A 27,387-nucleotide genomic window follows, 5' to 3' on the forward strand; every position below is an offset into this window, starting at 1 on the left:
CCATCACATTGACGCCATCACTCATTTTCTGACAGATGCATCATGCGTCAGTGGAAGACTGAATGGTTGACAGAAAACAAACTGTGGTTGCTCAAATTGGCCACACAGGCATGGCAGACTTCCTGTTAGCCTCACCGCTCAAAGGAGGTCCTGCTTACCAGGCTGCGCATCGGACATAGCCCTTTAACACATGGCTTCCTCCTCCGGTGAGAGGATCCCCCACTCTTTGAGGTTTGTGGTGTGCCTATTTCAGTTCAGCATATTTTGGCAACATGTGTCTTATATAGTGATAACAGGGCAGCCATCAGTCTTGATGGAGATCTGCCCACTATACTCACTGATACTGATTTCAGTATTACAAGAGTGGTGGAATTTTGTGGACTGTCAGGCCTTATCCCGAAATTGGTGGGGAAGGGAGGCAGACTTTCATGCATTATAAACAGCTCTACATGTGGCTACAGCTTTTGGGGTCCCCACCTATGAGGTTGGCATACTGACTTTGTCAGGGCACTGATGACCATGATATTGAGTGTCCCTCACCTAAAAATAATAATCATCATCTTTTTATTCACATGTCTTTAAGTATTTTCATGAAATCGGCAGAGTTCTTAACATGATGACTACGTATTCCACAAGGGGATTTAGAAGTGTCACCAGATATTAGGCTGTGCATAATTGTGTGAATTGATGGTCTGAGTATTGGCTGCAGAGGCACCCGTTCCGTATATATCATTGGCAGTCATACTGGTGTGGTGTCACTGGCACCTTGGGATACAGCTGCTGCTTCTTTGCCTCTGATCAGAGTTCTGCAGCAGAGGCATAGTTTTCCTGGTCATCATCACAGTTCGATCCTTCTTTAGCTTCCTGTAGAGATGGTCCTGCTGCAGCAAGCCAATTTTGTGATGGTAGTTGTCGGTGCATATCAACACAGCTGCACTATTTTTGTCTGCTGTCCTGTAGAGATGGTCCTGCTGCAGCAAGCCAATTTTGTGATGGTAGTTGTCGGTGCATATCAACACAGCTGCAGTATTTTTGTCTGCTGGAATAGCCATAGTGTCAGCATCATCTCTCAGTGCTCGGGTGGCCTCCCATTCTGCTGCAGTGATGTTCACTTTCAGAAGTCACGACCCTGCAGGTTTCCCAGTGGATCTCCTCTGCTTTTTCCTTTCTCGGGCCTCGGATTGCTATCTCTGTGCCCTTAACAGTGTCCTGTTCCATTACGATTCTCGAGACAGGTGTGAAGTTGTCCTTTCGCGGGGACCGAAATTGTACCTGAATCCTGTACTTCATCTGTCAAATGCACTATAGCCTCGGTGTCGTTTGCTTCCTTGACAGTGTGTGAGACATAGTGTCAGTATCCAGATTGCATCCACCACGTGCGCTCCAGCAGCACACTTGACACCTCGTAGTTTGTGTTGTTAGCTGCTACAGTTTCTATTATGTTGGTGACAGACACACACACGTGTGTCGGGTTCCAGATCCAATATTTTCCTGGATAACAATTGTGAGAGGCATCGTCTGTTGCTTGACATAGGCCCACAGGAACATATTTTAATCTGTTAAGTGATGACAGTTTGTGATTTTAACACAGGCTCGACATTCATCATTGATGATCAGTTTTGTCAATTGAAGAAGGCTGAAAACTTTGCCTAGCCATGCCAACCATTACTCTGTAGCGATCTGTTATAACACTCTATGTTGTATGACACAGCATTATATACACCTGAAGGTACAACTTAAAAGTTTTGTAACCAGTTTTGAGAGTCTCTAATCAACTCAAATAAATACACCTGAAGCAAACTATTGTACTTTTAATTCAGTTTTATATTTTAATAGTTTTAACACCTGTTGTACTGCGTGGCCAGAGATGTGAACTGAGCACCTGCTACCCTCTCCACTGCAGCCTCACCCTCATTCCTGTTGGCAGCCAGACAGTACACAGCCATTCGTAGCCTGTTCGAGGGGCTGCCCCTCCACTAGTACGAATATTGCAGCGTTCGCATATCTCGACACTTCACCAGAAGACGAATGTGATGTGTGTTGAAATGTAACAGTATTTCAACACTACCACCCAGATGGGAACCTCATAGATTTTTACAAACCTCCTGTTTTCTTTATTTTTGTTTCATTAGCAAGAACAGGTGTTTCTGTTGTAAAAAGTTTCGTTTATTTTGAAGACCACCTGGGAACGGTTTAAAAAATGAAATTGAAAATACTACTGCCAAACATTTTAAAACTGTTGTTATGTTTTGATAAGATTTTCATTATTTGTTAGCACTGTTATTTCATATATTTGCTACTAGATTTTTCTATATCTAATCATAACTAAAAACTTGTTATGACAGTGGCACTCCAGGCTGCAAATAATTAAAAATGAAGTCTGCCACTCACTTCTAAATGATTTTACTTCATATGCTAGACTCACCAAATACATTTGTTTCCAGACTCTCACTGCTTCATATGCAGTTTGAATTGATGATTATTGTTTCTGGCAGCCAATAACAACTAAAAACTCAGCACATAGTCAGTATATGTTTCAGGAAACAACTATGTTTAGATGCATCTGGTACTTGAAAAAGCATGTATGTGGAAATCGTCTATATATGAGTGGTAGTCTGTTCTCCTTTCTTAATTAAGAGCAAGAAACTTGTCACTCTTGAGTCCATGGCCAAACTGAACATTTTGTTGCAAACTTCATTCTCGAGAAGACTTATTTTGTTTACTAAGGAGTTTTGAAGTGTTGTTGCACAAGTGTTTATTTAAAATTATTTTGCATAGGGTAGATGGATACAAATGTTAGCTTTTACTTGCCACTGTGCACAATTGGTTGTTTGGACAATTTAAAGTGCCTTTTGGCCTCTCTTTGTAACTAGAAAAATAACTTTTTACTATTTGAGTACCAGTTACCATAGTAATTAGGACAGTGAAACAAATTCAGTGATCTGCTTCTGTTATGAACTTCGCGTCTCATTTGTTTTGAGTTCTTCTAAAATCACTACTGTGGTCTGTTTGCAGAAACAAGTCATGCTGCTGAAAAGGACTTGATAACATAAAAACATTTGCAGAAAATAAATGTGTGGTGTAATGACTGGCAGCTCTCTCTCAATATTAGTAAGTGTAACCTACTGTGTATAACAAGGCGAAAATCCCCATTAATGTAAGAGTACAAAATAAATGCCCAGTCTTTGGTAGCGTTGACATCTGCCAAGTACCTGGGCGTGACTATTCAAAATGATCTCAAATGGAATGATCAGATTACACAAGTAATGGGCAAGGCGAACTGTAGATTGCAGTTTATTGGTAGAATCCTAAAGTTATGCAGTCCTTCAGTAAAGGAAATTGCTTACAATATGTTAGTTCGTCCAGTCTTAGAGTATTGTTCATCTGTATGGGACCCTTACCAGTTGGGTCTGATTCAAGAGACTGAGAAGGTCTAAAGAAGAGTGGCAAGATTCATGACTGGTACATTAAGCCATCGTGAGAGCGTTACAAATCTCATAGAAAGTTTGAAGTGGGGCACACTTGCAGATACACAATGCGCTGAACAGAAGGGGCTGCTCACTAAATTCCAAAATTCGTTCCTCGCCGAGGATGTAGAGCATGTATTATTACCACCAACTTTCAAATTGCACAATGATCACCATTCAAAGGTAAGGGAAATTAGAGCTCGTACTGAGGCATTCAGACAGTCGCTAGTCCCCTGCGCGATCTGCGAGTGGAACAGGGGGGGTGGGGTGGAAGGGGGGGGATATGACTTTGGCACAAATTGTGCCCTCCGCCACACACTGCATGGTGACTAGCAAAGTATATATGTAGATATAGATGTAGGTGTACAACTTTGCTTCTGCTGTTTGCCTACAGATGGCAACAACGGTAAGTAACTGTTGAAAGAAACAGATTGCAGTCATCGGGCAGTTAGATTGGACCTCGGTCAACATAACCTCATTCAAACATTAGTCAATTTGTGTTTGCATCATAAAGTTGTTCTCAATTGAAAATTTCACTTTACAAGCCTAATTCATGTCATTTGCGGGATGTGTTACTGTGTTGTTTCAGTATGAAGAAAACAGCGGCTGAGTCTCAGCGACTGCTGTCGAGTACGAGTGGTAAGGATGCTGTTAGTGAAAGAACATGTTGTGAGTGGTTTCAATGCTTCCATAATGGTGATTTTAATGTCATAGACCGGCATAGTGGTGGAAGAGAGAATGTTTTCGAAGATGCAGAATTGGAGACATTGCTGAGTGAAGACTCGCATCAAACTCAAGAAGAATTCCAGAATGAGATTTCCACTCGGCAGCGGAGTGAGCGCTGATATGAAACTTCCTGGCAGATTAAAACTGTGTGCCCGACCGAGACTCGAACTCGGGACCTTTGCCTTTCGCGGGCAAGTGCTCTACCATCTGAGCTACCGAAGCACGACTCACGCCCGGTCCTCACAGCTTTACTTCTGCCAGTATCTCGTCTCCTACCTTCCAAACTTTACAGAAGCTCTTCTGCGAACCTTGCAGAACTAGCACTCCTGAAAGAAAGGATACTGCGGAGACATGGCTTAGCCACAGCCTGGGGGATGTTTACAGAATGAGCTCCTGTAAAGTTTGGAAGGTAGGAGACGAGATACTGGCAGAAGTAAAGCTGTGAGGACCGGGCATGAGTCATGCTTCGGTAGCTCAGATGGTAGAGCACTTGCCCGCGAAAGGCAAAGGTCCCGAGTTCGAGTCTCGGTCGGGCACACAGTTTTAATCTGCCAGGAAGTTTCAAGAAGAATTGGCATGATTAGTGGGAGCGACATAGCAAGCCATTTCAAAACACATCAAGGCTATGGACATGATTCAGAAAGAAGGAACTTGGGTCTCGTGTGAGCTGAAACCAAGAGATGTTGAACGGTGTTTGTGTGTTTGTGAACAGTTGCTTCAGAGGTAAAAATGGAAGGGATTTGTGCATCGCATTGTGATTGGGGACAAAAATGGGTTCATTATGATAACCCAAAATGCAAAAAATCGTGGGGATATCCCGGCCATGCTTCCATGTCGAAGGCCAAACCGGATATTGACAGCTCCAAGACCATGCTCTGCATTTGGTGGGACCAACTCAGCGTCTCGTACTATGAAGTGCTAAAACCAAGTGAAACAATCACAGGTGCTCATTATCAAATGCAATTAATGTGTTTGAGCAGAGCATTAAAAGACAAATAGCCGCAATACAGCAAGAGGCAGGATAAAGTGATTTGGCAGCACGACAACGCTCGACCCCGTGTTGCAAAAGAGGTGAAAACATACTTGGAAATGTTAAAATGGGAAGTCCACCCGCTGTATTCTCCAGACATTGCTCCCTCTGACTATCACCTGTTTAGATCAATGGCACATGGCCTGGCTGACCAACACTTCCAATCTCATAAAGAAGTCACAAATTGTATCAATTCGTGGATCGCTTCAAAAGATGAAAAATTTTTTCGACATGGGATTTGTACTCTGCCCGAAAGATGGGAGAAAGTAGTGGCCAGTGATGGAAAATACATTGAATGATACATGTGTAACCAATTTGTTTCATTAAAGCCTCAAATTTTGGGAAAAAATGGTGGAAGGAAAGTTGTCCACCTCATAGTAGCAGCTAACTTCCACGAAATCTCACAAAAATTGTGCCCAGTATAACTGAATGTGGTGAAGAAGAAACTTGTTGCCCTGTTATCTTCTTGAAAGGCCCAAAGTGCTGATCATTATGGAAGAAAAGGAACCTGAAGAAACAGTCAACACCAGTTCGTCAAATCTTGACCATTCTCCACTAAAATGTCAGTCTCAAAATGAGATTCACAAGGCTACATGAAGCAAACTGCTGCTTCTCTCCCCCTCCCTTCCTCCCTCCCTCCCTCCGTCCCTCCTCCTCCTCCTCCTCCTCTTTTTTTCGTCCTCCTCCTCCATGGAAAACTAATTTAACTAGAATGAAAATGTGTTATGTGGAAAGTTATATAAAACTATTTTTGCAATAATTTTACTTTACTGTCATATTGAAGTATGTAACTAATATACAGGTATATTCTGGCTCCAGCTGCCAGAGATTATGCGTTTGCATGCACGTGTGTCTGCTGTTTTCTATTTTTGACAAAGACCTTGTTGGCCTAAAGCTCATAGCTCATTTTGTGACAGTCTTTTTTTGTTGAGCCTATCTCTGACTCAGCATGTCCGCTATAGGGTGAGCAGCAACTACCCTTTTCATAATATTGATACAGATACACCAAAGCACCAAAGAAACTGATTTAGGCATGTGTATTTAAATTCAAAGTCAGAATATGGTGCTGTGGTCAGCTACGCATATATAAAACAAGTGTCTGGCACGATTGTTAGATCAGTAGTTACTGCTTATTAAGATTCAAGTGAGTCTGAATGTGATGTTATAGTGAGTGGATGAATGACGGGACAAAGCCTCTCCGAGGTAGCAATGAAGTGAATATTTTTCCATACGACCATTTCATGAGTGTTCTGTGAATATCAGGAATCCGGCAAAACATCAAATCTCCAACATTGCTGTGCCCAAAAAAAGATCCTGTGAGAACAACAACAACAACAACAACAACAAAATGGGCATCACCTAACAGTGGTGCATAGTTGGTAACTGTATTGAATATAAGTACAATGTGTTGAACATAATCACAATGTCTGCAGTCAGAATAAGACTAAGGATGACCAGAATGTGCAGCAAAAATATTTTCAGTGGCTGCTAAATATTATCGGTTCATCGTCTGACTTTAAAGCGAGATGATAATATGACAGAGCACTGTCAGAAAAACTGTTCTGTTAATAAGATTCAAACCAAACATTTTCTACAGCAGATTGTGTCCTGAAATGAAACTGCATGGCAGATGAAAGTTATGTGTTGGATTGAGACACAAATCAAAATACTTGTAAAGACGCGTTTTGCCACAGGTAGTGTCTGAGACTGAATGTAGATTTGATTTGCATACTTTTAATAAATCAGTTACATTTATTCAAAAAAATTGTGTTAATTGTTTGATTAACTCACATTATACAATGATAAACATTTTATGCTGACCCTCATGTTTTGTGGAAGATTACCATAGAAATACTAAACAATGAAGAGACATTTTTACACAAAAATAATTATGGTGCAGTAAGATGAGGGAGTAATCAAGAATAGTCAAATTAACTCAGGCGATGCTGAGAGAATTAGACAAGGCAATAACACTGGCATTGGTAGACAAATTATGTTATTTAGGTAGCAAAATAAAAGGGAAAAGCATATGATATGTAGATTAACAATAGCAATAAAAGGCTTTCTGAAATAGAGCAATGCCAATTTAAGCGATAGGAACTCTTTCCTGAAAGTATCTGTTTGCAGTCTAGCATTATATGACACTGGAACTTGGACAATTAGAAGTATAAACAAGAAAAGAATAGGAACTTCTGAAATGTATTGCTGTAGAGGAGTGCTGAAGATGATATGGGTGAATTGAGTAACTAATGAAGATGTACTGAATGAAATTTGAGAGAACTGTACTTTGACAAAACTTGGCAAAAAATGGACAGATTGAATAGAAAACGTCAGAGCTTTAAAGGAACAGTAATTTAGGAATGGAGAGCAAAATTTGTGGAGGGAAATGACCAGGGCTTGAATACAGTGGGTAGGTTCAAATGGATGTAGGGTGTAGTAGTAACAATATTGTGAAAAGGAAAGTTGCTACTCACCATACAGCAGAGATGCTCAGTCGCAGAGAGGCACAACAAAACTATTTGTGATGGTCTTTTTGTTGTGCCTGTAAGCATCTCCACTATATGGTGACTAGCAACTTTCCTTTTAATCCTGAATTTTCCATTGCTTGGGTGTAGTAGTGATTCAGATATGAAAAGACATGCAAAAGATATATCAAGGAGAGCAGACTGATGACTACTCTGATAACAAAGTGGACTGATGATTACGACGAGAAGGAAAATTTACTCAAGAAAATTATGAAATAATGACTAAAAGTCCCTGGCATCACTTACATTCAGGAGGTGATTATTGCCATTTCGGCATTTTTAATTTTATTTCTTCCCATTAGTGAGAAAGATCAGAGGTGTTGAGACAGTGCACGGAAGTTCTGATAAAAGCAGCAGATAAAGGACAGCACGTCTTGTAGACTAGATTTCTTCAGTTACCTTCTGAAAGAACACGTAACATTTTGGTCTCTTATTGTGAACAAACAATTTTATGCTTGTGCAATACTTCAGTCACACTATTCCATATACCAGTGACAGTACGAGGACCTCATCAAGGAAGTGAAACATTGTGACTTTTGGTCAAAAGGCACTTATACTACATAGTGATATTTTTGGACATTTTCATCTGTTGTTGCAGTTGTGGGATACCCCTCCATGTTTCATCTGCAAAACTATGGAGATCTACATCTACACTCTGCAAACCACCGTGAGGTGCATGGCAGAGGATACATCCCATTGTATCGGTTATTCGGGTTTCTTCCTGTTCCATTCATGTATGGAGTGCGGGAAGAATGATTGTTTGAATGCCTCTGTACGTACAGTAATTATTCTAATTTATCATCGTGATCCCTATGTGAGTGATACAAAGGGGTTGTAGTATATTCTGAGAGTAATCATTTAAAGCCAGTTCTTGAAACTTTATTAATAGACTTTCTCAGGATACTTTAAGTCTGTCTTCAAGAGTATTCCTGTTCAGTATCTCTGTGACACTTTCCCATGGATTAAACAAACCTGTGACCATTTGTGCTGCCCTTCTCTGTGTGTGTTCAATATCTCCTGTTAGTCCTATTTGGTACAGGTCCACAAACTTGAGCAATATTCTAGAACCAGTCGCAAGAGTGATTTGTAAGCAATCTCCTTTGTAGACTGACTGCACTTCCCCAGTATCCTACCAATACACCGAAGTCTACCACCTGCTTTACCACGACTCATCCTATGTGATCATTCCATTTCACATTCCTACAAAGTGTTATACCCAGATATTTGTATGGGTTGGTCAATTCCAACAGTGACTCATTGATATTATAGTCATAAGATACTGTGCTTTTTGTTTTGTGAAGTGCAAAATTTTATATTTCGAAACATTTAGAGCAAGTGGTCAGTCTCTGCACCACATTGAAATAATATCAAGATCTGATTGAACATTTATGCAGCTTCTTTCAAATATTACATTTCTTCATTATAAATAACTGCATCATCTGCAAAAACTCTGATTTTACTATTAATATTATCTACAAGGGCATTAAATACAATATGAACAGCAAGGATCCCAATACACTTCCCTGGGGCACACCCGAAGTTACTTCTACATCTGATGATGACTCTTCATATGAGATAACAAGCTGTGTCCTCTCTACCAAAAAGTTCTCAGTCCAGTCACAAATTTCACCTGTAAGTCAAATGCTTTTTGCAAATCTAGAAATACTGCATCTACCTAGCCACCTTGATCCAAAGATTTCAGTGTGTTCAGCGAGAAAAGTGCGAGTTGGGTTCCACATGATTGATGTTTTCGAAATCCATGCTGGTTAGTGTTGAGAAGATCATTCTGTTCAAGATATATCATTTTGTCAGAGCTCAGAATGTGTTCTAAGACTCTGCAACAAACCAATGTCAAGGATAATGAACGGTAGTTTTGTGGATCACTTCTACAAGGAGGGCCCTTTTCCAAGAACTGGGATCTAAGGTAGATTATAATTAGAAGAGGGGCTAACTCGGCCACAAATTCAGTATAGAATCTGAGGAGGATTCCATTGAGGCCTGGAGCTTTGTTCAATCTCAACGATTTCAGCTGCTTCTCAACACCACTGACACTAATACTTATTTCATTCATCTTTTCAATGGTACGGGGATTAAATTCAGGCAATTCTCCTTGGTTTTCCTTGGCAGAGGATGTCTGCCTGCAAAAACAACTCTCAGAGGCATGTAGGTAAAACGAAAGCAATTTTAGTTTGACAACTTAGGCATCATACAGTTGTTGGAATATTGCCTAATGATACTGCTTGGCAAATTAAAACTGTGTGTTGGACCAGGACTTGAACATGGGACCTTTGTCTTTAGAGGGCAAAGTGCTGTACTGATTGTGCTATTCAAGCACGACTCACAAACCGCCCTCACAGCTTTACTTGAATCAGTACCTCAACTTCTACTTTAAAAAAATTCACAGAAGTTCTCCTGCATCCAATGTGGACCTATGGCTTAGCATTAGCTTGTAGGATTGTTTCCAGGATGTAATTTGTGTAATATTTTATCTTTTTTGTTAATGGTGCTACTTTCTGGTAATAGTTTTGCGCATAAATTGAAGATAAGTTGACAGAGCTTATTTTGCAGCAAGACCGGATGTCTATGGACGTCATTGTGTGTGAAAATTTAAGTTTAAAGAAATTATTCACTTAGAAAATAGTGCTGTGCTATGGAAAAAGCTAACAGTTTTAGTAGCCTCTATCAAGGATCAGTTGACCAACTTTTCAGTAGGCACTTGAGCTTAAGTATGGTACCCTAAGAATAGGTGTCTGGCTTCCATGTGTCTAAAATTTGAAAAGTACTGGTATAGTGAGATGTATTGTTAGGTATGCAAAATAAATAAATAAAAATAAAAAATGTTTGTGTAGACTATTACTGATAAATTTCATGTTGGTGGATGGTACTGTTGGAGTTTCAACATGAGGAGAAAGACCCTTCATGTTGAAGAATTCTCATCAGTAATGACAAACAATTGCTGCATTTGGCTGTCAGATTCATGTTAAATGTTTGATACGAGCTTATAAGTGACATATGTGAACAGTTTCTGCATTTCTTGTGTACCGTTGTTCTTCAAGCATTTGCAAATCACCCACAGTACAGAGAGCATTTTGCAAGGTGTATTCCTTATGTGCTCATGAAAAAATAGGCATATGTGGATGTGGTGTGGTGCTGTATTTTTTTGGAGCATTTTGCTGATAGAGGAAGCACATTCCTGACACACTGTTACTGGTGGGAAAAGTTCGGTTTCCCCTATCACACTCAGTCAAATGCTACTCAATAAAGTGGTGCAAACACACACACACACACACACACACACACACACACACCATGCAAATCAACACAGGAGGCCCAACTCAATATCTATTAATGGAATTTCCCTTTTTATTCAGAAGATGTATTGTATGAAACTCTTAAGAAAATTGCAACAGAGAATTTAGAGTCTGAAGCAACTATATTTTGTCCTTACATCTTACTACCCCTTGTGTAAAAGGAAAATGGAGAAATGTAAATCATCACAGAGAAAGAAAATAACACTGTGAAAGAATAATGGAATGAGAGAAACTTTTCGAACTTTGTATATAAGTAAAAAATTAATAGGTCTAGTGTTTCGTTTGTTTTGCTTAACAGTTCACATTATTTCTAGTATTAAAATGTATTTGTCATATTTTTATTTCCCTCTTATAAATAAATTTTTGTTTCTAACATAGATAATTCTCTTATTAAATGTATGGGCTACATTTGAAAAAGAAGACTGATTGGACAGGGGAGATCATAAGATTTCTTATATTGTCACAGTCCTGATGTTTCTGTGTGGCTATCAGTAATTTCCTAACAATTTTAGTACAATTGAATTAATATTTGTAAACTTAGCATGGAATGCAGATATGTGAGTATGCATTTTTGTGATTTAAAACAGTTGCAGGGTCACAGCTTCTCACTGTGTGGTTCTGAATGTCGTGTCTGTTTTAAAAGTGTTTGTGCACCTCAGATGTTGTCAATGTTCCCAACACCAGCATTTCTTTATTTACATGCTCAGTAAGATTTACTGACTGATCACTATTCCTGACTCTCTTCTCTTCATCATGCACATTTGTATATCCTTTTATAAATGGACAACACTATTGTAGTACTTTTCCTTTGTTCATTGCTGAAGGTCAATAAATACTGACTTTTTACGGATTTCAGTGGTGGTGTACCATTTTCCATTGAGAAAGTGAATTGCTGACAGTAAGGTACATGCAGTTTGTTTGTTTACTTTTAACTTTCTTCACAGCCACACAAAGAGAACGAACAGTACTGTAAGAAACTTCAGGTCTTTAGGACAGGGAGTTACTGTGTTAGTACAAATTGGCCACTGTAGTCAGTGAATTGATTTAGCCAATCAGACCTATAGTATGAGATGCACAGTATAAAATGTAAACACATTATTTTCTTAACAAAAATAGCCAGAGTGTCTAGTCTGGTCCTGCTGAGGAATGTGCAGTCGGCTCAGTTTTAGAGTCGATCTCGTTACCACAAAGCAATCAACATTTAGTGTTAACTCAGAAATACAGAAGTTACATTTCCATCCCTGCTAATGGATTAATTTTCAAAGAGCATTTGAAATTATGACCAGCAAATTATACCTTTGTGTATCACATACTACGATTTGCCTCCAATCTCACAACATGAGATATTTTCAGAGGAGTGTGTTTCGTAGGGCATACTGTTTCTATCCAGGATAATGGTGTGATGACATGTGTTAGTGACTTTTATTTTAAAAAAAGGAAAGAATAATGGTTATTAGTATTTTTATTGTTGTTGTCTTGGCATTTCTTGCTGATTTGTGAGCGCTTTAAGTTTTAGAACGACACTGCAAAACATGGTTTACATTGTTATTTTCCTGTTATTAGGGTGAGTGATCCTGGAACATCTAGTGGAGGTGGCAGCAGTGCTGCCCAGCATCGCAAATCCAACTCGCTTGACGCTGACAGTTGCGATCTCAGCAGGAAAAATAAACAGTTAATGCCACCTGTTAGAGAAAGGTAATATTCAGTATTGAATATCTCTTCCAAATTGAGCATCTGCGTGTCTGTCATTGTCATGTCATCCTAAGGAATTTAACAGATGGATTCGGTTATTAATAAATTATGAATAGAATTTCTGACCGGCATTTACCTTCAGGATGTTTAATGTGTAGTACTTCTGAGACAAGCTTATAAAAGTGAAAAGGACACACTGCCTAGTTCACAGAACTGATAGTTCCTTCATTTGGGGGGGGGGGGGGGGGGGGGGGGAAGGAGGGATGTTGTGGAAAGTTATAAAGGAGGGGTAGGTCACTCAGACCCCAGGATGAGAGAAATCCATCTGTAGTGAGGATGAGGGTACAAAAAGATGAAGGGGGATGTGTCACTGGAAGAATGTCAGAGATGGTACATTCATAAGCACTGTGCCATTGTAATTTCAGAGATGAGAAGAGTGAGATGTAAAGAAAGATTAAGGGGGAAGAGAGTTGCATTGCATAATTAATTGCAACATACAAATTGGCATATTGTAAACAAAGGCATTGTGTAGAATGCCTGGAACTTCTTGAAAGGTGTTTAATTTAATTTTAATCATTTTAATGTAATAAATTTCCGGCAAAATGTGTAAATGTGTAAGTGTTTTATAAAATGCAAAATGAACACACAAAAAATATTAAATTACAACAAAATAATTAAATTAGAAGAAATCAACAGTTTTACTACTATGCCTTTTGTGCAACCCTGCTGGCATGGTTCACAGATCTGTGTGAAAAGCTTTGTATCATGAAGATTAGTATTATTATATCTAGCAGACAACTCCTTTTTCATCCTGTTTTCACCACTATGGCCATTATAAGAATGGATCTCATACAGTACATCAGAAAAACTCACCATCTGGTACGATAAATTTGATTGCACCACACATTTCTTTCAGTGGTTGTAGCTATCTCTGTATTCCCTGGACATTAATTACATGGTACTTATTAACTAATGTTGATGAGGTTGCTTACTTCCCAGTCTTTGCCATATTCACATGTCTTATTATTTCCTTATAGCACCATATGTTACAAAAACACTGTGTCTTGAAGAATAACCCCTCATTATCTGTGACTATATAAATCTTTGTTTCATTGCTTATGCATGATCAACCACAAAATATTTACAGTCATCATGTGTAGCCTCCATTTTAGTGAAAGTGACACTCTGACATTACTTAACTCTAACTGAAATGAACAGGATCTGTTACAGCAGTTATGTCTGTGAATCTTGTAACTATCAAAATATTTAAATTATCTGCTTTTCGTATTTTGTCTCAATGTGACCAGCATTCTACTAAATACTTGAACAAAGTATTAAATAAAATCCATCTCATATCCTGCCTAAAGATTGTAAGTATTCTACAGGGTGAACCATCTAAAACTCGCAGTGCAGATATTGCAGAAGTGGAAAGTCCTGTTGATATACATTCAAAAGATTGTTTAGAAAGTGTATTTTTTGTGCAAACATACACTTTTTTAAATGGAACAGTGCCTGTTGACATTAACAAACCAAAAATTGGATAAATTAGAATGTTAGTGGTGTTTGTTACAGAATTCTATATGAGCGTTTTAGTATATATTGTATTTTGAAAAGTTACCACACTGACACTTGTACTTATGGTTGCACACATTAAAGAAAAACAAATTGTATACACAAGTTACGTGGATTCTGACCAGTAATGAGACAATTGACCATCACAGGTTGTGTTCAAAATTACCATCTGCAGTGGCACTGTGTACTTCCAGTTTGGTGTGGAACGACTACTATACACATGCTAGCATTTCAGTGGAGATGTTTGAGCAGGCTGCAGTAATACATCATTACCTACCATCAGGTACAGCTGTTATGTCCTTGTACACAGCACCTTTCAGCTCTCCCCACAGATAAAAGTCTGCAGGTGTCAAATCGGGGGAGCGGGCTGGCCAAGGTACATATCCTCTGCATCCAATCCAATGATTTGGAAACAATTCATGAAGACATGCTATAGTACTTCGTGCACTGTGGGCTGGACAGTCATCATGCTAGTACCACAGGTTCTTCCTAGTCCGCAGAGAAATGTCTCCTAGCATCCATGGAAGATTGTCTGTTAGGAGGTTGTGATACTTGGGCACGTTCAGTGTTCTGTCTGTGAAAAATGGGCCTATGTGCTGGTGGTTCAGTATCCTGCACCACATGTTTACACTCCATGGGGTATCATCAACAGATCAGTAGTTCATGTTTCGACTGTGTGCCTGGCCATGATTGGTAAATGTGACTTCATAATTAAATAAGACATGTGATGCATCTGGAGTATCCTGTGTTAATGCCATGCAGTTCTTAATGGAGAGAAATGTGATATGGATGGAACCTATGTCAATGGAGAATGCATAGGACATTTGCCTGACATATGCCACTTCCTCGTGGATGATGTATGAGCAAACGTGTGGATCAACTGCAACAGCAACAAGAACATTAATTTTCGCTCTTTGTCATCAGTTGTTACCTTCTGTTACGTTGTCTAGATGTTACACTACCACTTTCATGTAAATGGTTGAAAATGTTGATAAATAATTTCCAAGATTGATTATTTGACATTTATTGTGATATTTTTTGCATGCACAGTACAAGAATGAACTGCGTTCTTCCTACACTGCTCATACAAGAGCAGCATTGGTAAATCCCATTGTCCACTTATGACCTGCGCTTGGGGCTGTCACACACACACACACACACACACACACACACACACTGACTAGCACATCACAGTGCAGTCAAGGAACACATGGACACTCTGTAAGCAAACATAACATCATCATACATAGCAACTATGCAGGTTAAATGGCATAAACAAGTATCATTGTGGAAACTTTTCAAAATATGATATCTCATAAATGACTTGCACTAGAATCCTGTAACGAACACCACTGACATTCTAAGTTGCCCTACTTTTACTTTATTTATGCCAATAGGTATTGTCCCATTCAAAAAAATTTGTTTGCTCAAAAAATACTCTTTATAAGTATTATTGCAACCTGTTTCTAGGCTAACAATACAAACCCCTGATTACCAATCCTTTCTGCCAAAACTGCACATCAATAGCACTTCGCATTTCCACAGTATTCGCAGAGCAAGTTTTAGGTGATTCACTTTGTATATACATGGTGTCTCGGCTAGGGCATAAACAAGTATCATTGTGGAAACTTTTCAAAATATGATATCTCATAAATGATCAAACTCTCATGAAATGTCCCATGGAGAAATGTTGTAAGATCCCCATGATAGTTGGTTGGGTGATCATCCTGCTGAAATGTGCCTGTTTATATTTCAGTATATGTTAAGATTTATTCTGTATGTGTCCAACATTGTAAACAGCAGCTCAAATATTTTAATGCATGTTAGTACAGTTCAGTATGAGCGTCGTTTGTGATTTCAGCTGTTGGAACGTTCTTAAGCTGGGTAGGTGTTATCAGCAGGAATACTTTGCAAATCACATTTAAGTGCCTGGAAGAGGGTTCATTGAATCACCTTTTCCGACAGGTTTTGAGACAAAGTTTTGTTGTGTAAACTATTATAAGCATCTCGCACTGAAGTTATGGCCTGTACTGTGGCGTAGATCCATTGTCGCAAATCTATCAGATCTTGAGCCTTTGTTACGATAAACCCCCATGCACTGAAATCCAGCAGAGTCAGGGTTGAGGGTGCCAGGCAGTGGGACTCCCTTTCGATCAAACTCTCATGAAATGTCCCATGGAGAAATGTTGTAAGATCCCCATGATAGTTGGTTGGGTGATCATCCTGCTGAAATGTGCCTGTGGAATTGTGTATTTACCTAACAGTGTAAAATGTTGAACTCTTTCATTGCAAGGACTTGTTTGTGTGTACCTCTAGCCCGGACACCACGTATCTCCTAGGCATTCCACAAAATGCCAGATTTCACCGTTTTCCAGTAACGTATATGAAATAAAAAGTATGATGAACAAGATGTGTGTGAGTGGGGTGGAGTGGGGAGTGTTATCAGAGATGAAATTCAGTAGGTTTTTGGGATGTAAACAAGTGTTGGAGGCTAAGGTCCCACCTCTGGAGTTGACAGAATCTAATATCAGGTGGAAGGATGCAAGTAGTATAGGTCCCTTCTATGCCCATTCATCTGCTCAGTCAGTTTATGGGTAGTAACACCGACATTGATCAGCCAAACCATAAGACCACTGCGCACCCCAACGTTCCCTCCGGGGGGGCTCACCGCTCTTTGGTGAGTATGTGCTTGGCGACCATGGGTCCCCAGCCCTCACAGCACCTCTTCTCTTTCTGTGCTGCTTGTCTCCTCTTCTCCTGTCCTTCTCCCCTCTCTTGGAGAGATGTCTCGTGCCTCCATGGGCTCTAGAAGCTCATTTGCATTGGTTTTCTTGTAGGAATATTGTCTCTTGTACCACTCTTTCCCTGCACGGCTCTTTCCCTGCACGGCTCGTTCCCTGCGCGGCTCGTTCCCTGCGCGGCTCGTTCCCTGCACGGCTCGTTCCCTGCGCGGCTCGTTCCCTGCGCGGCTCGTTCCCTGCGCGGCTCGTTCCCTGCGCGGCTCGTTCCCTGCGCGGCTCGTTCCCTGCGCGGCTCGTTCCCTGCGCGGCTCGTTCCCTGCGCGGCTCGTTCCCTGCGCGGCTCGTTCCCTGCGCGGCTCGTTCCCTGCGCGGCTCGTTCCCTGCGCGGCTCGTTCCCTGCGCGGCTCGTTCCCTGCGCGGCTCGTTCCCTGCGCGGCTCGTTCCCTGCGCGGCTCGTTCCCTGCGCGGCTCGTTCCCTGCGCGGCTCGTTCCCTGCGCGGCTCGTTCCCTGCGCGGCTCGTTCCCTGCGCGGCTCGTTCCCTGCGCGGCTCGTTCCCTGCGCGGCTCGTTCCCTGCGCGGCTCGTTCCCTGCGCGGCTCGTTCCCTGCGCGGCTCGTTCCCTGCGCGGCTCGTTCCCTGCGCGGCTCGTTCCCTGCGCGGCTCGTTCCCTGCGCGGCTCTTTCCCTGCGCGGCTTCTATCCCCCGCGCGGCCCTTTGCCCCACGCGGCCCTTGGAATTTGAGGCCATTCTTTCTTTCCTCCTTCCCTTCTTATCTTTTCGTCTCCTCCCTGTGTGTGCACCTGATGGCCAACCACACATTTGATACGTAGCAGGAGACTGGGTAACGGGACAGGTAATTCCCAGCCCCGGGTTGGCATATAGGGCCCGCATGTACCCCCTGGTACAGGCCAGGCCCAGGGTGGGGTGATTGCCTGAGCTGTTACCTTCCTCCTCTGCCGATTGGTCCCTCCGTCTGTCGTTCGGGAAGTGTGACCTAAGGTGGGGACAATCACCTAAGGTGGGGGCGGGGGGGGGGGGGGGCGGCTCCCCTTTGGAGGGCCCCTGGCTGGAAGGAGCATGCCATTGGAGTTGCTTGGCAATCATGGGGGACTTCTTCCCAATGACTGACTTTTCTTCTCTTTCTCAGTGTGTTTCTCATAAAAGGAAGTGGAATGAGGCTCCTGCCTCAATGTCTCTTGCTGTTGCGCCTCGATATCTAGTAGTCTCACGTTTAGACGACAACCAAACTTTTGCTACTGTTAACCCCTTTGCTATACAGGAAGGCGTGGATTGCATTGCTGGCCCTGTGAAGGCATGCTCTCGTCTCCGCAATGGTACTCTGCTTTCGGAAATTGATAGTGCTCTCCAGGCCCAGAAACTACTCAAGGCCCAAATCCTCCACGAATATCCTGTAAAAGTGGAGGCTCACAGGACACTTAAATCATCTCACGGTGTTTACACACCTGGCTGTTGGATGGTTTGATGGAAGATGAAATAACTAATTATCTATCGGATCAGGGTGTTACTGCTGTTCATAGATTTATGAAGAAGGAAGCTGACGGTTTGGTGCCCACTCGCACGTTGTTCCTGACTTTCGATCGGTTAACGTTTCCTACCAAGATAAAGGCAGGCTATAAAGTCATCTCTGTGTGCCCTTACATTCCCAATACGTTGCGGTGTTATAAATGCCACCAGTTCAATCATACCAGCATATCATGTAAAAATGCAGCCAAATGTGTCACTTGTAGCAGGGATGCACACGAGAGCACCTGTCCAGCTTCTCATTCTTGTCCCGTCTATCAAGACGAGCGGGCTGTGCAGGAGATAAGGGTGAAGGAGAAGGTACCTTCTCCTGTTGCCCAGAAACTGTTGGCGATCTGTAAACCGAATGTTCCTTCATCTGGAAGCTACAGCACCGTGTTACCTTTCTCCGTCCCACAAAAAATATGGCTACGCAAACTTGGAACTTACAGTTCAGTTCGATGGTGGCAAAGTCGCCTCACTTTCAAGCTGACAATCCGTCTCCCGCTTCCTGGGCTGTAGATTTTGCTACCCGTTCTTCGCCCTCACTGGGAAAGGCGGTTGAAAAAGTATTATTCCCGGGAAGATGTCTTGCACACCTTGAGTTTGCAGCCATCTGGCTCTTCTGCCAATCACCAAAAGCCAAAACAATCATTCAAAGGCAAACAGTCTTCCCCCTCTCTGACTCGTCGGTCCTCTTCGACTCATCGGTGCTTTTGAACTGACTGACACTGGGGAAGCTCCATTGATCCCATTGAGTTGATGGATGAAGATCCTCCACCTGTGGATTCCAGTGGACGTCCTCCCTCGACGATGCACCCCTAAGTGGCCATCGAGGTGAGTGTTTCCTCTTCATTCCTCGGTGTTCCTAAATTTTATGGCCCTTTTACAATGGAATATCTGTGTCCTTCGGTCTAACAGGGAGGACATCCAGTTGCTCCTGCGATCACAATGTCTGCTTGTAGTCTGTATGCAAGAAACCAACCTACATCCTCAAGACTATTTTGCTCTTTCCCATTTTACTTCAGTGCGGACGGACCTTCCCCGTATGGCGGGGATTCCTGCTCATGGTGGGGTCATGCTGCTTCTACAAGATGATGTTTGTCATCATCCTATCCTCTTGCACACCCACCTGCAAGCAGTTGCTGCCCGTGTTTTCCTTCCCGAATTTACCTTTTCCCTTTGCACCATTTATATCCCTTCCTCTTCTGCTGTCACTAGGATGGACCTGATGCTGCTTGTTGCTCAGCTTCCTCCTCGCTTTCTGCTCCTCTGTGACGCCAGTGCCCATCATCATCTTTGGGGCTCACCTGTCACCTGCCCGAGAGGTTCTCTTTTGGCGGCTCTTCTTAATCATCTTAATCTTGGGGTGCCTTAATACCAGCGAAACCACGTTTCTCTCCGATTCCATGCACAGTCCCTCAATGTCCTTAGTGTATTGAGTGGTACCTCTTGGGGAGCTGACCTGACTGTCCTCCTCCGCCTCTATTGATCTCTTGTCTGCTCAAAGTTGGATTATGGATGCATTGTCTACTCCTGTGCACGGCCATCTATCTTACGCTGTCTAAATACAATACACCATTTGAGGATCTGTCTCACCACTGGTGCCTTCCGTACTATCCTAGTTGAGAGTCTCTACACAGAAGCCGGTGAACTACCACTGTCATACCACCGTGACATCCTACTTAGTAAGTATGCGTGTCAGCTTTCTTCCATGCCAGACCACCCAACCTTTGACCCTTTTTTTGATGACATTCTTGACCACGTTAGCTTTCTTCCATGCTAGGCCACCCAACCTTTGACCCTTTTTTTGATGACATTCTTGACCGCAAACACGAGATGTACATTTCTTCTCTGTGGCCTCCTGGCATCTGCTTTTGTCAGCTGCTTCAGCAGCTGCAGTTCACACTTCCTGCCACTTTCCAAATGGGGGAGAGCCCTTGACCACTTTGGCTTCAGACACAGGTTTGTGTTCGTTTTGACCTCAGCTCGTTCCCAAAGGATTTGACTCATGAGCTGACCTATCACTGCAAATTTCTCGAAATTCGCTCACAACTTGCCGATAGTATATTTTTGTACACTGATGGTTCCAAGTCCACCCACAGTGTTGGCTGTTCTTTTATCGTCGGGGCTGATAAGTTTCAATACCGACTTCTCGACCAATGCACAGTTTTTACAGCAGAGCTTATTGCCCTCTGTCAGGCTGTTCACTACATCCGGAGGCATCAGCTTACTCAATGTGCGATATGCTCTGACTCCCTCAGTGCCCTTCAGTGTCTGGATGATCCCGATCCAGTCCACCCCATCATTCGACGTATCCAGGACTGCCTCAATTTGTTCCCAGATAGGGGACCCCAAGTGATGTTCATGTGGGTTCTTGGCCATGTTGGTGTGCCTGGGAATGACTCTGCTGATGCTGCAGCCAAGGCCGCCGTCCATCTCGGTCGGCCCACCTTTTACTCTGTTCCCTAACAAGATATTTATACTTTTCTCTATTGGCGTATCATATCACTTTGGCATGACCATTGGTGCTCCTTTCATGGGAATAAACTCAGATAAGTCAAACCTCTCCCAACAGCTTGGGCCGGCTGCAGTGGCCGAGAGGTTCTAGGCGCTTCAGTCTGGAACCACACGATCGCTACGGTCGCAGGTTCGAATCCTGCCTTGGGCATGGATGTGTGTGATATCCTTAGCTTAGTTAGGTTTAAGTAGTTCTAAGTTCTGACCAGAATACTCTGACTGGAATACTCTCTTTCAAATTCTGAAGGTGGCAGGGGTAAAATACAGGGAGAGAAAGGCTATTTACAATTTGTACAGAAACCAGATGGCAGTTATAAGAGTCGAGGGACATGAAAGGGAAGCAGTGGTTGGGAAGGGAGTGAGACAGGGTTGTAGCCTCTCCCCGATGCTATTCAATCTGTATATCGAGCAAGCAGTAAAGGAAACAAAAGAAAAATTAGGAGTAGGTATTAAAATCCAGGGAGAAGAAATAAAAACTTTGAGGTTCGCCGGTGACATTATAATTCTGTCAGAGACAGCAAATGACCTGGAAGAGCAGCTGAACTGACTGGACAGTGTCTTAAAAGGAGGATATAAGATGAACATCAACAAAAGCAAAACAAGGATAATGGAATGTAGTCGCATTAAATCAGGTCATGCTGTGGGAATTGGATCAGGAAATGAGACACTTTAAGTAGTAAAGGAGTTTTGCTATTTGGGGAGCAAAATAACTGATGATGGTCGAAGTAGAGAGGATATAAAATGTAGGCTGGCAATGGCAAGGAAAGCGTTTGTGAAGAAGAGAAATTTGTGAACATCGAGTGTAGATTTAAGCGTCAGGAAGTCGTTTCTCAAAGTATTTGTATGGATTGTAGCCATGTATGGAAGTGAAAGATGGACGATAAATAGTTTGGAGAAGAAGAGAATAGGAGCTTTCGAAATGTGGTGCTACAGAAGAATGCTGAAGATTAGATGGTGAGATCACATAACTAATGAGGAGGTACTGAATAGGATTGGGGAGAAGAGGAGTTTGTGGCACATATTGACTAGAAGAAGGGATCGGTTGGTAGGACATGCTCTGAGGCATCAAGGGATCACAAATTTAGCATTGGAGGGCAGCGTGGAGGGTAAAAATCGTAGAGGAGACCAAGAGATGAATACACTAAGCAGATTCAGAAGGATGTAGGTTGCAGTAGGTACTGGGCGATGAAAGAGCTTGCACAGGATAGATTAGCATGGAGAGCTGCATCAAACCAGTCTCAGGACTGAAGACCACAACAACAACAAGTTCTAGGGGACTGATGACCTCAGACGTTAAGTCCCAAAGTGCTCAGAGCCACTTGAGCCAACAGCCTGGTTGACTTCCTCCCAACCGTCTTGCCGTGAGGAATTAATGTTAAGTCAGTTGCGAATAGGGCACTACTGCTTTAGTCACTGCCACGTGTTGAGTGGCAACACTGCACCCAGCTGTCCATTCTGTAGCCAGCCATTAACAGTCAGACATTTCCTGGTCGTCTGCCCCTATTTTAGCCACTTACATCTCAGGGTCGGGCTGCTGCCTGCTTTGTCGGACATTTTAGCGGATGACGTGCGAGCCGTGGCTCACATTTTTAAGTTTTTTTTTAAAAAGCAGTAATATGACAAAAGAGATTTGATTTCTACGTTTCGACTCCAGTGTCTTGTCAACGTCTTTTAGATACTCTTCCGCAATGTCTTCACTTTTTAGATTTGTTTTTTCTTCTTTTCTGTATTGGACCTTGCCACAATTTTTTTACTCTCACGGTTCCAGCGTTCTATGGTTCTATACTGGGCCCTTATTACCTTATATGTTTTTCACCCTAACCCCCCCCCCCCCCCACACACACACACACACACACACACACACACACACCAAAACAAAACAAAAAACACGATGAACAAGTGTTTCGGAGTACACTGTTTGTCGTACATTGTTGAACATTAAGATCCACAGCACACCACCTCTGTGTGTTCACATGTTGACCCAATGACATCATCAATTACAATTGCAATGGGCATAGGACCATCAGGATTTGACTATGGATCAATGGAAACGTGTCGCCCCTTCGGGTGAATCCAATTTTTGCTACACTCGGTCGATGGCCGCCTCCACAAATGCCGTCATCAGTGTGAACGGCAGCTCGAAACGTGGAGCACACCACAGATGCAAGCTGATGGGAGCAGTATTATGTTATGGGAGACATTCTCCTGAGCTTGCGTGGGATGTATGACATAATCAAAGATACATTGACAGCTGCGAACCACCAGCATCCCTTCATGCTTGATGTCTTTCCCAATGGCAATGTCTTCTTTTAATTGTCCATGTCTCAAGAGCCAGAACTGCGCTACAGTGGTTTGAGGAGTATTATAGTGAACTCACATTGATGTCTCAGTGATCAAATTTTTCTTATATAAATGCTATGGAACCCATCTTGGTCGCTATCAGGTGGCATCACTGCATACGCAAATCAGTGGCCCATTATTATGTGAATTACATGACCTGTGCTTATACGTCTAATGCTACATACCTCCACAAACCTACCAACAGACCGTCTGATCCCTGATACACAGAATCAATTATTTATTTAATTTCAAAGATGGACAAACAAGCTATTGAACAGGTGGTCATAATGTTTTGGCTCATCAGTGTACATAATTTGCTGTGCAGTGGACACAAGTCAGTTTTTGCTTAACAATTTACTCTGTCTTTGATACTGAGTAAACTGATCAGGTTTTACAGCATGGACAGTTGCACAGGTAGGAACCTTGGTGGTAGGAATAATGGTTCGTGAATGTCATAAGATTTGACTAGAATTTTGCTTGGGTTGGAAGGGTAACAGAAGGTGACACAATAGATGGATAGTACAAGAAGGATGTCCCATTCCCCCCTCCCTCCCCCTCCCCCCCCCCTCCTGCAGATCTGGAGTTAGAATAGGCCCGAGGTATTCCTGCCTGTCCTAAGAGGTGACTAAAAGGAGTCTCACTCGTTTTGGCCTTTATGTGATGGTCCCCTGTAGGGTTTGATCTCCATTTTTCCAAATTTTCACAAAGAGCAAGCAAATTGGGGAAGGGCGCCTTACAAGGTGCATTGTGTCCATCGTGCACTGAGACCTTCCACATCCTTTATCATTGTGGCTTCGCAGTTCCACTCATTCTCCATTTCTTGGGTGAGGACACCTTCCTGGATGCATTTTTCTCCATCCACTATGCAGTGTCATTTTCTGCGCCGACGATTACCATGGCCTTCTTTGCGCCACACATCCAGCACGGTAGCCAGTCCATTGTGGTGGAGCTGCCATGTACCCTGTTGGTTGTAGTCCCCTGACCACACAAGGATTGCTCTGCTGATGCCTGCACTGTTAACTCCCCACGTTTGCCTAGGAGTAGATGCCCGTCACCCTGGGGCATCAGCACTCCTAGCAATGGCCATCTTGCCAGGTGGCCTTTGCTGCGGCTGGGTGACACCTGTGGGGAGGGCCCCTGGTCGGAGTTCGTGGCATCAGGGCGGATGACATCTCGTGAAGCGTAGTACATCATCTCTTGCTGGTGGTCAACCACCAGCTGTCTCTAAACATTCAAGGGCTCAATTTAGTGCACAGAAGTACGTCCCCAAGTTGTTGCCCTCCCTGGTCACACCATGGGAGGAATGCCAGGCTAAAGATGGCAGCAAATCTTATTCGTCCCGATACCTAGTATGTACAAGAGCTGATGGGGAATCCTTTGTGTCAATGAACCCTCAGTTTTTTTGTAGAGCCTTTAGGGGACAAGTTTGTGGAGGTGGAGGGATTGTCTAAAATACGGTCAGGGTCAGTCTTGATGAAAACAGCATCCTCTGCCCAGTCATGGACATTACTTGCTGGTGACAAGTTGGCGGATGTTTCTGTTACTGTCACACCCCATAAGAGCTTAAATATGGTCCAGGGTATTATATTCCACAGGGACCTTCTTTTGCAGTCTTGACGACAAGCTGTGTGTCAATTTAGAACAGTGAGGTGTTCATTTCGTCCGGCGCATCCATTGGGGTCTGAGGGATAGTCAGGTTGCCACCGATGCCTTCATCTTGACCTTAGAGGGTGACACATTACCTGAGAAGGTCAACGTGATGGTCTACCGCTGTGATGTCAAGCCATATATCTCTCTCCTGATGCAGTGCTTGTGGACATCCTTCACATCCCAATACTCCATGTGCCCTGCCTCCCATCTGTGTCAGCCGCGGAGAGCATCGTTCACCTTGCTTGCCAGATTGCAGGATTTTGCAGAAAGAGAGGAAAATAAAGGATTACAAGACCCTGAACCGACTGACCTACATTGACACTAAGAGGAAATTTGAACGCCTACATCCTGTGTGTATGACAACCTCTTAAGCCGTCGCTATAACAGTTCTGGCCCCATCAGTTCTGTCAACTCCAGTTACCTCTCGGAGCTGGAAGAATATACCTGCCCCCTTGATGGTGGGGGGTACTTCCCTCCCTTATTGCTTACGCACCACCTACCTCGGGAGCACTGACTCCCCCCCCCCCCCCCCTCCCACCACCACCACCACCACCAACCATCGGGGACACCAGTCCTCACTTCTCAGCTGGAGAAATGTCAGTCTTCTTCAGCTCCTCTCACTAGCAGGTGTCCCTTGGTCCCTTCCTTCCCAGGTTTCTACTAGTGGGAAAGATGACACCTGCCAGTGGATGAAGTGCCCAAAAGCAGCTGCTCATAGGGCTTCACGATCCTCCTCAGTCCCGGACACTGAATCAGTGAAGGCCTCCCAGCCAGAGAAACCCAAGAAGCAGCAAGAGAAATCCAAAAAGAAGACCCCCCAGACCAAGGGACTTGGGGTACCGCCCACACCACTACTGCCTACAACCTGTGCATCTGAGGATGAGGTGGATATTCTGGCATCTGCTGAGGACCTAGATCTTGCAGGACCCTCAGACACAATGGATACAGACTGCTCAGGAACTAAGTCAGTGGCAGCAGGTGACCATGAGGCTTACATTGTCTCCGTGAGCATTCATGCCTTCCCAGCCTCGCGATCACTTCATCCTCCAGTGGAATTGCTGCGGTTTTTTCCACCACCTGGCTGAGCTACGGCAACTGTTAAGCTTTACACATGCTTTTTGCATTGCCCTCCAGGAAACTTGGTTCCCAGCAATGTGGAACCCTGCCCTTATTGGGGATATTACAAGAACCCTAGCGACTATAATAGAGTGTCAGGTGGAGTCTGTGTCTATGTCCTGAACTTGGTATGTAGTGAACCTGTGCCCCTTCAAACCCCTCTTGAAGCTGTTTCTGTCAAGATGACGATGACGCAGGAAATAACTATCTGCATTGTATATCTTACTCTAGATGGTGTGGTACCCCTGAATGTCTCTGCTGCACTGATTCGTCAACTCCCTAAACCTTTCTTACTTTTGGGAGATTTTAATACACATAACCCCTTGTGGGGTGGCAGCACACTTTCTGGCCAAGGTAGATAGGTTGAAAATTTACTGTGTCAGCTCAACCTCTGTCTCCTGAATACTGGGGCTCCCACACATTTCAGTGTGGTTCACAGCACTTATTTGGCCATTGATTTATCACTTTGTAGCCCAGGACTTCTCCCAGCTTTCCACTGGTGAGTCCACGATGACTTGTGCGGTAATGACCACTTCCCCATCTACTTGTCACTTCCCCGGCATCATGCCCATGGATGCCTACCCAGATGGGCTTTAAACAAGGCATTCTGGGAAGGTTTGACTTCTTCTGTCACCATTGAATCTGCCCCACTTGGTAACGTCGATGTGGTGGTTGAGCGGGTCACTAGAACGATCATTTCTATGGCGGAAAATGTTATTTCTTGTTCCTTAGGATGCCCCGGCGAAAGACAGTACCTTGGTGGTCACTGGAAATTGCTGAGGCCATTAAAGAGGGTAGACAGGCTCTACAGTCACATAAGCAGCACCTGTTGTGGGTTGGCAAGAGAGCCAACCCGGTATACTAGAGGAAGCCGAAAGGCACGCGTTTTAACTCATGCAGGCTGGCGTGAGGTCTGGAACAGGACAAGGAAATTAGACTGTCGCAAAAAAGGACGTAGCTGTTGGAATACTTAACTTTAATCTGTAAATGGTGAACATCGCTCTTGACGGTACATGTTTTACAGCATCAATAGTAACTGGTAAAGGCGCCTTGCTAGGTCGTAGCAAATGACGTAGCTGAAGGCTATGCTAACTATCGTCTCGGCAAATGAGAGCGTATTTTGTCAGTGAACCATCGCTAGCAAAGTCGGTTGTACAACTGGGGCGAGTGCTAGGA

At 43.2% G+C, this 27,387-nt stretch overlaps 1 protein-coding gene across 1 annotated transcript in view; it reads left to right on the plus strand.

Moving 5' to 3' along the window:
* Positions 1 to 27,387, plus strand: part of LOC126412898 (E3 ubiquitin-protein ligase SH3RF1) — a 236,679-nt gene that overhangs the window by 183,832 nt on the left and 25,460 nt on the right. Inside the window, exon 14 of the mRNA XM_050082789.1 lies at positions 12,623 to 12,754. Coding sequence (XP_049938746.1) covers positions 12,623 to 12,754 — 132 coding nt within the window. The remainder of the gene's footprint in view (positions 1 to 12,622; positions 12,755 to 27,387) is intronic.

Source organism: Schistocerca serialis, chromosome 7 (assembly GCF_023864345.2).
Source record: "Schistocerca serialis cubense isolate TAMUIC-IGC-003099 chromosome 7, iqSchSeri2.2, whole genome shotgun sequence".
Lineage (NCBI taxonomy): Eukaryota > Metazoa > Arthropoda > Insecta > Orthoptera > Acrididae > Schistocerca > Schistocerca serialis.